This window comes from Bicyclus anynana, chromosome 19 (assembly GCF_947172395.1).
Source record: "Bicyclus anynana chromosome 19, ilBicAnyn1.1, whole genome shotgun sequence".
Lineage (NCBI taxonomy): Eukaryota > Metazoa > Arthropoda > Insecta > Lepidoptera > Nymphalidae > Bicyclus > Bicyclus anynana.
Genome location: NC_069101.1, coordinates 6779434 through 6789347, shown reverse-complemented (window position 1 = coordinate 6789347; position 9914 = coordinate 6779434). Strand labels below are relative to the sequence as shown.

At 36.6% G+C, this 9914-nt stretch overlaps 1 protein-coding gene across 3 annotated transcripts; it reads right to left on the bottom strand.

The window, feature by feature from the left end:
- Positions 1–481: 481 nt before the first annotated feature.
- Positions 482–8332, bottom strand: LOC112049552 (uncharacterized). 3 transcript variants are annotated; one of them, XM_024087493.2, is made up of 6 exons: positions 8224–8332; positions 7368–7551; positions 3763–4108; positions 2488–2547; positions 1733–1894; positions 482–742 (listed from the first exon to the last, which is right to left on the bottom strand). In XM_024087493.2, exons 2-6 carry the CDS (start codon positions 7417–7419, stop codon positions 703–705), a joined length of 660 nt encoding a protein of 219 aa, XP_023943261.2. In that variant the 5' UTR covers positions 7420–7551; positions 8224–8332; the 3' UTR covers positions 482–702. The 3 variants fall into 3 exon arrangements, with proteins under 3 accessions (XP_023943261.2, XP_023943270.1, XP_023943277.2); XM_024087502.2 differs by lacking the exons at positions 7368–7551; positions 8224–8332 and adding an exon at positions 4651–4936; XM_024087509.2 differs by lacking the exons at positions 482–742; positions 1733–1894; positions 2488–2547; positions 3763–4108 and adding an exon at positions 6202–6524.
- Between the last annotated feature and the right edge of the window lie 1582 nt (positions 8333–9914).

The window sequence follows — 9914 nt, the reverse complement described above, 5'->3', positions numbered from 1 at the left end:
TGAATTATAAGAACGAAACAAAAAAAGCAATGCAACACATTCTACTGAACAATGGATTTTTTATCCACTTTGTAGAAGTTCAACAATGTCGCATTGTACTAACGAATTGGTTTTGATTGTTCTTTAATATTTGTTTTGATGTCGTTTTTAATTTTGTGGTGGTAGGTAATAGGGAAATAAACACGACCTTTATGTGCAGTCAAACAGTTGCAGTTTTTCTTATGTTTCAAATTCATCTGATTATAAAATAAAACAAGATTTTTAATATTAATATAATAAAAAAGTATTCTTTCGTCGTTAAATTCCCACATTTAATCATTCTACATAATCAGTCGCTTATATAAAACCTCTATTTTAAAATATAATATTTCGAAAATTGTAATTGTTACCAAGGTGGATTTTGTCCTTTCAATTATTCAGTATCTTTAGTAGTCATGGGGTAACATAGGGGTAGGTAAAGTAAAATTGTTTAGTAGTTTAAAAATAGTATATAATTTAATTGTAAAAATATAAATAAGAAATAATTTGTACCTCAAAATTACATATGATAATATTATCTTAAATTGAACTACATTACAACAAGAAACTAGATCTTTAGTAGATACAAATCGTATAGAATATCATTGAAGGGAATATGATATTCAATGTCAGAAGAACGTAGGGCTGCCTCTATTGTGTGTAGCGATGATATTTGTTCGTTTTCTAAGAGTCTTCGCCGAGGTCAGGAATTCCTTTGAGGCCTCTGTAAAGAGAACACAATACGTGTCGCATAAATAAACTAACATATATATTATAAGTTTATATAAGATATCTGTATTAAATATTTGTTTTTCTTCAATTATATCTAAGTAAATGGATCACATTGCAGAGCCTTTGCCAATAGTCTAGATACATTATTAGTCTATACTAATATTATTAATTGGTAGGCAAGGTGTGTGGTATTGTAAGGGGTAATTTGTGATCTACTAAAACGGATTTTGAAACTTCTTTTACTGGTAAAAGAAGTTGAAGAAAGCCACATTATTTGTGAATGTTACATTTTACAGGAATAGGAGCTAGACGGGTTAACCTTAGTCTTAGATAGTCTTAGATAACATGAAAATACTATGATAGTTCTCTATGATCTAGACTATCGTGTCAGACGTTACAATGCCGACATTGTAAGTTGTAATTAATCTCTTTTTATCTGACACGGTATTATAGATAGAGCTCTCTCTATCTATAATCTGTATAACAATAACTGTATAGACTAATTTGTAACTTACACTGTGGAGTTATAAAAATATCATTACGGATAATAATACTATAGGTCAGCTATAAGTATATGTTAAACTTTGGGGTAAGAAAATTTAAAGTGAAAATTAAAAGCGAAAAGTTGTAACGTTAGTCTTTTGGTAAACCTCTGTGTTAAGTATAATATTGACCATTGGTTGGTTTATGTTATATAACGTTTTAATTTTTTCCAAGAATTTTCAATAATCCAGAGTAATACTGTCATTATTATCATTAACATCATAAAGTGATCATTACTCAGTCAACCATTAACACATTAAGTACGTTTATTAGAGCATTGTCAAAGCTTGTAATCCCTTTCTTTCTAAAAAGTGAATGCTCTGTAGTAAGCCATTAAAAATGCTGATAGTGATGAAGAGCTCATTTGGTGGGATAATTGCGCTGTGCGTACACTAAAGAACGTTTACACTAAAGTGAAGGGATTGGAGGAGGATCTCACTTAGTGCAATCATCGGGTAGCACACACTTGTGGGTGCGGTCGTCCCGCACGTACGGCTGGGTGCAGATGCACCCCGGCTCGCAGAAAGGGTAGCAGGGACGCAGCCTCTCGCGAGGGTTGTCACACGTCACCGCGGCGCAACCGGCGAAGCATGGCTCGTATCTGTTGCAAAATAGATAAACGCTCACCCTAATGTCCCTAATTGTTCATCAAACGGGGTAATTTTAGCCCCTGCAGTGCAAGAATTTGCTATCGATAAGTCCCGTGATCAACATATTACACGAATATGACATTCTAATGCGAAATACAGACCTTCAGTAGTAACTGTACAGTTTTATCTAATGATATTTTGACAGTTTAAATGTGCAGTTTTCTGATTTATCTCTACAGTTGTGATATTTAAGTGTACTGTTAAAATTGAAGGTCTGTACCCCGCATACTACATTTTTAAATATTCGAAGCTTTAGCGATTGTAGAAGAGTACATCTAACATGGATAGAGCGGCACAGCCCTTGGCTCCTTTATATAAAGCATCTACTAACAACATGAGTATTAAAATTATATTTGACAAATTTTTAAAAATACCTACCTAATCTAAAAGTCAAAAATAAAGATTTGGAATTGAATTTTTAAATAAGTCTGGCTTGTTTAAAATGAGTAGACTACTGGACAAGCCATTTTCATTTCAAATAATCCAGACTTATTAACAATCTCATAATTGCTAAAGCTTTACATAGCTTGATAACATTTTATACCTTTCATTTTGCCTTTCGCAGGTCATTGTAAAAGCAGTTTTCTTTTCCAACTCTTTCTCTCTGAAACAGAATGAAGAAATTGTAAAATGACAAAAATAATATTCTTCTTAGTTAATTACTCAAATACATATTATTAAATGGGTCAGACAGATTCTGACATGATGTAAACATAAACAACCTTTAGTCACATCAATGTTTATTCGCCCATCTAAAGTTAACTACTCATAGTTATAAATCGACTGAAGTCGGTAAGTTAATAATACACAAGATTATCAATTTCTTGTTACAATCCTAAAACTCACACAGCCTTAATTGCTTCGTTGTTCCAGGTTAGCCTATGTGGGTTCGGATAACGAGGTTCTAGGATTGAGTCCTGGGTCGAGCTATGAAATACTGAGCTAATTTTTATTCGAAAGGTTTCGCCTTTTTTATATTTGTCGAACTGAACAACGAGCCGAGCCAAGCATAGAGTCAAATATTAATTACGAACATCTAGAGAATTCTAGCAAACACTCGATTCGATCAAGCAAATCTGCTCGCTAGAATGCTCGCCAGAATGCTCGATAGAATGCTCGCCAGAACGCTCGTTAGAATGCTTGCCAGAACGCTCACTAGAATGCTCGCCAGAACGCTCGATAGAATGCTCGCCAGAACGCTCGATAGAATGCTGGCCAGACGCTCGCTCGCTCGCTCTTCGTGAATTCTCAGGTCTATCAGCACCTTAAGAAATTTCCAGTGCAAATTATTAGCCCGATGGGAAGATGGTTGGAGTTATACACTTATTCTCCCGTAGCTCGAAGAGCACATTAAGCCGTCGGTTCCGGTCATCATTTAACTGATAGTGATCGTTAAAGAGTAATCCTTAGACCGCCAACCTTCATTGCAGCAGTGTGGTAGGTCTGACTTAGACCTAAATCCTAACCTATCTTAAATCTCCTCTATTGTAAGGAAGAAAGCCTTGCGCTGAAATTGGCCGCTATTTTAGCGATAAATTTAAAATGGTGGTAAACAAAAAAATATAAACCTTGGCCGAGTTTTTTGAGGGCTCTTCTCAGACCAAGGGGCTTTTGGAACCCTCGTAAGTTTAATTTTAAATTTTCGACTTTACTTACCACCAATCATGACACAACTTGACGTTTCAAAAGTGCATGTAAACTAAGCCTAATTGAAATAAATGAATTTTGAATACACATAGTGGCAGTTACATCGTTCGTAATAGGTACATTGTGAAAAATGTCAACTCAGTTAATAAGTTCTCAATAAGTGGGTACTCACGGAAAGGATGGCACGTGTCTGACCTCAGCGCTCCTCGCTTTATGAAGCATATTCATTTTGTCCTCGTCCTCGTAATGCCCCTGTCCTCTATACACGGCCGCGGAGGGATCCATCTCGCGCTGTCCCTCCAACCCTCCGAAATGTCTCGGCTCTGGATCGTCCGAATATACCGGAATGTCGCGATCATATCTCCTGTCATCCCAGTCTTTGTGGTCCTGGTCGAACGGTTTTAATAAAGCCTTCTTTCTCCAATTTCGCCTCTCGTCCACAAAAGAATGCCTTTTGATTTCATCGGGGTCGCCGTAATCGTAGGGATTTGGTCTGTTCGCGTTTGTAACTATATTATCTGAAAATGTATTTCATTGAAAGAATTTAGTATTGTGAAAACTCATTCGTTCAGTTTATAAAAAAATATAATGATCTCAAGTAAATGTCGCAATTTTATCATATTATTTAGTGGCTCAAAGGCGTTTCAATTCTATTCATCGGGTCACGTTTGTAATAATGATATACTTTTATTGTAGCCGTGATAGCCCAGTCGATAAAACTTCTGCCTTCGATTCTGAAGGCGTAGTTTCTAATCCGGTCCGAGGTTATGTACTTCCAACTTTTCAGTTATAGTGCATTTTAAGTAGTGTCTCAAACGGCGAAGGTAAACAAAAATCAGTAGAAATCTTGCATACCTTGGGATTTTCTTAGTTCTCTAGGTGTGTGAAGTCTGCCAATGCGCATTGGGCCAGCGTGGTGGACTATTACCCTAACCTCTCTCAGTATGAGAGGAGACCTGTTCAACATAGAGTCGAATATGGGTTGTTAATGATGATGATGAATGTGTCTATACGTATTGTATTAAATGGTCGCAAAAAAATTAAAAAAAAAACAACTTACAAAGCAAAAGTGCCAGTACTAATAGATAACGCATTTTCTTGTCAGTCCATTTAGGTATAACAATTTCGCTTTCCGCTCCAAAGTACCGTGAATAGGCTAATCGAGCAAATTACTTGATTGTTTGATAAAAGAAGTAAACTACGGCGGATGTGATTAGCGATTGCAAAAAATTATTTTGTTTCCAACGAGTCATACCAATTTACGAGTACCTTTATGTTTCTAAATGGAAGAATTGTTTAATTTTATTTGACATTTTTATTTTATTATTATTTTGGGATTATCTAAGTTTATTTCACAGCCGTGATAAGCCCAGTGGATATGACATCTGCCTCCGATTTCGGAAGGTGTGAGTTCGAATTCGGTCCGGGGCATGCACCTCCAACTTTTCAGTTGTGTTCATTTTAAGAAATTAAATATCACGTGCCTCAAACGGTGAAGGAAAACCTGCATCCCTGAGAATTTTCTTAATTCTCTGCGTGTGTGAAGTCTGTCGATACGCATTGGGCCAGCGTGGTGGACAATTGGCCTAACCCTTCTCAGTCTGAGAGGAGACTCGAGCTCAGCAGTGAGCTGAATATGGGTTGATAACGAACGAATTTTATTTTAACTTGGTAAATTATTTACTTTTATAACAACTCCGTAAAATATATGAACCACAGAGTGAATAATAGATTCTTTTATTTAATCTAGAGTATAAAAGTCTGACGCCTTTATAATAATTAGTTATAATACTTAATTATGATTTACAATTAATTGTACTTTAAAACTGCGAACAGGTGTATTGGGCGTTTACATTATTCTAATGCTTTACATTTTTTTTTGTAAAATAACCTGTATATGAAGTGAATTCCATAAATGGAGAAGATATTATGTAAATGATTTTCAAAGTATGTACTTTAGCTATTCAATATGATAAAAATTCTGGAAGTCGAGTGTTCTTCAAATTTCAGCCAAATCGCTTCTGTAGTAGCGGCGTTAAAGAGTAACAAAGAGGTTTGAGGTTTTCTTAATTGGTCCAAGTATGGCGGGTAGGCGGTTTCATCATCCTCCTACCAAGTTAGCCCGATGTCATCTTAGATTGCGTCATTACTTACGATCAGGTGAGATTGTAGTCAAGGGCTAACTTGTAAAGAATAAAAAAAAGAAACCTGTGGCTATTTACAGTTGGCATCATTGTACATTCAGCATACAGCTCTTGATACATGTCTTAAAGAAAAAATAAAATGTTGTGAAATCTGGTTATATGTACCTAAATAAACAAGGATTGTATGTCTACTTCCTAACCACTCGTCTAACTGTACGGGAAACGGGCGATTTAGACTGGACTATTTGATACAACACCAGAGTTCGGCGACACCACCGCTCGCGTCGCCGCTACCGCCGCGGCCAAAATATCAGGATTTTTTTTACAAGTTAGCACTTGATGGTAAGTGATGATACAGTCTAAGATGGAAGCGGGCTAACTTGTTAGGAGGAGGATGAAAATCCACACCTCTTTCGGTTTCTAACACGGCATCGTACCGGAACGATAGATAGAGATAGAGATAGATAAGGATAGATTTAAACAACTGTCATCATCCCTTTTGTATTAATATTTTGATTTTATTCGTTGCTGGTCGTTCTGTATCATCTTCCTCGGTTGAAGCGCCTTGATGGGTGGTGGAGCGATCACAATGTTAAAATAGTTGCCCATTCTGGAAACTTCTGCGGCTCGTTTGAATTCATCCACGTGGTTATGGATAGGCTCGATGTCACTCAGTTCCATGGCGTCTTCTTTCTTGTTACTGTGACCTCTTTGGATCCTGTCAACAGTTTTTGGAGGCGCTGGTGGCTTTGGTGATCTTCGGCTTGGCACTGGTATCCCCATCTGCGTTCTAAAAATATTCATTTTAATTCTACAAATGTTTGGACTGCAGCTATTTATGTGGTTTTAACAAGAAGAACTTAAGCTAAGCGATTCTAATAACATTTTTTCAAGAACCAAGTCAGAGGTGTGATTTTTACTTATATTCAAAATTGTTTTAAGCGTCCTAAATATATTTATTTTAATTCAACAAATGTTTGTACTGGTGGCTATTTATCAACGATACTATCTGGAAGAATATAAGCTATGTTTTATTAAGATTTATTTTAGAACCGCTTAGCATGTCAGAGGTGTGAGTTGTACCTACTTATTTTCAAAGCTTTTATGCTACCTACAACTTACCTATTCCTAGTAGCTCTTTTTTCACCAATAGGCATACTTTTTCCCCCTCCAACTAAACGAACGACTTGTGCAAGGATGTTATGATTGTCGGGGATCTTTCGGATCTCTAGCTCTTTCGGATTTCACACTGACTCTTTACCATGATCTTCTGAGGCTTTTAGCTACTTCGCTACCATCTTACCTTGAGCTTTTGAGGCTTTTAGCTACTTCGCTACCATCTTAACTTGAGCTTTTGAGGCATTTAGCTACTTCGCTACCATCTTTAGACAGTAGTGAGTATTCTCACTATCATTGAGTTAGATTGCAGTTATCTTATCGGTGAATAACTAAAATCACCCTAATATTATAAAGGCGAAAGTTTGTGTGTAAGTGTGTGTGTGTATGTTTGTTGATTCTTTGTGCCCGCCTTTGCACATGCATGTATACTATGTTTTCGAAATTGTATTTCTTTTTCGAAATTATATTTTTTTGTTCAGTAAAGTATTAACAAATAAATAATAATAATCAGTACGGGGAACAATCTTGAGGTAAGACGCATTGGTGCGTGCGATCGTCGCGCACATAAGGCTCCTCGCAGACGCAGCCGGGCTCGCAGTACGGGTAGCAGGGCCGCAGGTGATTGTGCGGGTTGTCGCACGAGATCTCCGCGCAGCCGCCGAAGCATGGCTCGTATACCTCGTTGGGCCAGAAACAGGCTGGAAATCGCACTAATGTTAAAGAAGTTTGTTTGTATGTTTGTTAGACAAGGCCTAAGGGCTGAAGGCACACGAGCAGTGCGGCGAAGGGATATGGAGCTCAGACCCAACACGCTGCTCCAATGTGTGTTAGCGCGTTGGGTGATAATGTTAGATTCTTTCCACTATAAAATTTCGTTGCTGATATTTTTTACTGTTTCTAGTATTCTTATTAGGAAAAATTATTACTCAATGCCAATGAGTGGTTGTCAAGAGCATTTTAATATTATTATTAAAATGCCCTTGACAACCACTCAATTTAAACCAATTTAATCAATTTTAACTTTCTCAAAATTCAGATAAATAAATCGATTTTCTTCATATAAATTTCTAAGACACACATTCGTATTGTCAGACGTTCCAAAGATTAAGGTTTTCTAATCTTGGAAATAAATCTAATGTCGGACACGAGATCTCTTAAGTTCTTTTACCGTAGTTTTCACAGATCCATTACGAGTCCCGCGGGGCCGTATCCTACACTTACTTCACCTAACCTTATTTATCTTGGTTAAATTACTGACCAGAACCGATCTAAATACCTGTGGATTTTTCTCAACTCACACGGTAACCTTCGGTCAAAGTTCTAGGAAATACAGTCAGGTGTTTATTTCTCAAAACAAACAAATTACGAACCTTTGGAAATTTTGTCCTCGTCTCTACATTTCACAAATGCAATCAAATAGGCGACGAAAAACGTGTACGTTTTCATTATAACAGCCTATAAAACTGAGGCTTTGTGCTCATGAGTTAAGACGTTATGATCTTGCGTGAAATACGAAATTGTGTTCAACCATCCTAATATTAGGAGCTATAATTACGTGAACTGGTTGTAATGGGTAATTAAGACATTATGTATACGATATAGTACAAGATCGAGCATAAGAAATGTATACCCTCATCTGTTATTTTTTTGGGATAAGAAATAAATAAAATATGCAATACTAGCGGATGCCTGCGTCTTCGTCCGTGTGAAATTTCAGTTTTTCATAAAACCCGCGAGAACCATCGATGTGTTAATCAAGAGTAAAGTCTATTTCCATTCCAAATTTCAGTCAAATCGCTTCTGTAGTCGGAGCGTAAAGGGGGTACAAACACACACACACACACACACACAAAATGTGATAAATGAAGAACCGCTCGACCGATCCTGTGCAAACTTCACATAAAAAAACAAACAAATAGTCCTAACAAAGCCTAAACATTTGGTTTGGATAGGTGAGCCCTAAGCCTTGAGTTATAAAATTACAACAAAAAATCGCATTGATTTTTTAACCGACTTCAAAAAAAGGAGGAGGTTCTCAATTCAACGCGTATTTTTTTTTAATTTTTGTTACTGTCTGACTGTATTTTATGGAAGTTCATGAATAGATAAAAATTTATTTATTTCGCTATCATTCGCGTGTAATGTGCAATTGCACGTTGTACAGTTAACATCTCCTGAGGATGCTCCGGTTTCAGGGTGAAACGTACGTAGAGAGTATTTTGTCGGACCTCGGTGACGTTGTCACATGGGTTTGTCGGCTTTTCGTGAATGATAGCAAAATAAAGATTTTTTTATCAATCTATCTATCATTCAGTTCGTAACTAAAAAGTAACAGATGAGTGTATATATTTCTAATGCCAGATCTTAGACCAACACGATGTAGTGTGCGACACGAAGGTGGCAGGTATTCGGTAAACAGGAGCGGTCGGTTGTCGCTTACCGGTTCCCGGTTAAGCCTGGTTTGATTGAATTATTGCTTGTGTTGCTACCTGTACCTGGGTGCCCGGGTGCCCGGGTCACGTTCTCTCCTTCATCCTTGATACTGTAAACATAATAAATTTGTAGCTACAAAATTTATAACGTACTACGTGACTAATGTTCGTTATGAAAATTGTTTAGTGAGGAAACTTTTGGTGCTACTGTAACGAATTTTGTTTAACATTGTTTTTGTTTACATACGTGTCAATTACGGACTCTAACATGAGTTCCTACGTGCGAATTTAACTAGGGATTGGGATAGTTTTGAAAATAAAAACATGTTTACCTATTTTTTTTAATCACGCGAGGTCTGTAAGCAGCAAAACCGCCTTAGTTATTTTTAATGTATTTATTGATGTATCTAATGTAGCTATGGCATACAAAATATGCAATAGAGTTTTTTTTCTTTTAAAAACCCAGACCTTTTAAGAACAATTGTCTTGTATGTAAATTAGGTCAAAAATGTATATGGGAAAACCCAAAGAAACAATCGAAAACTCTTTTGTTGTATTGTAGTATGTAGACTTTTTGGGACACGAAGTCCACCAGGTAGTAGAGTAATTATAAAATTAAATTGTCGTTG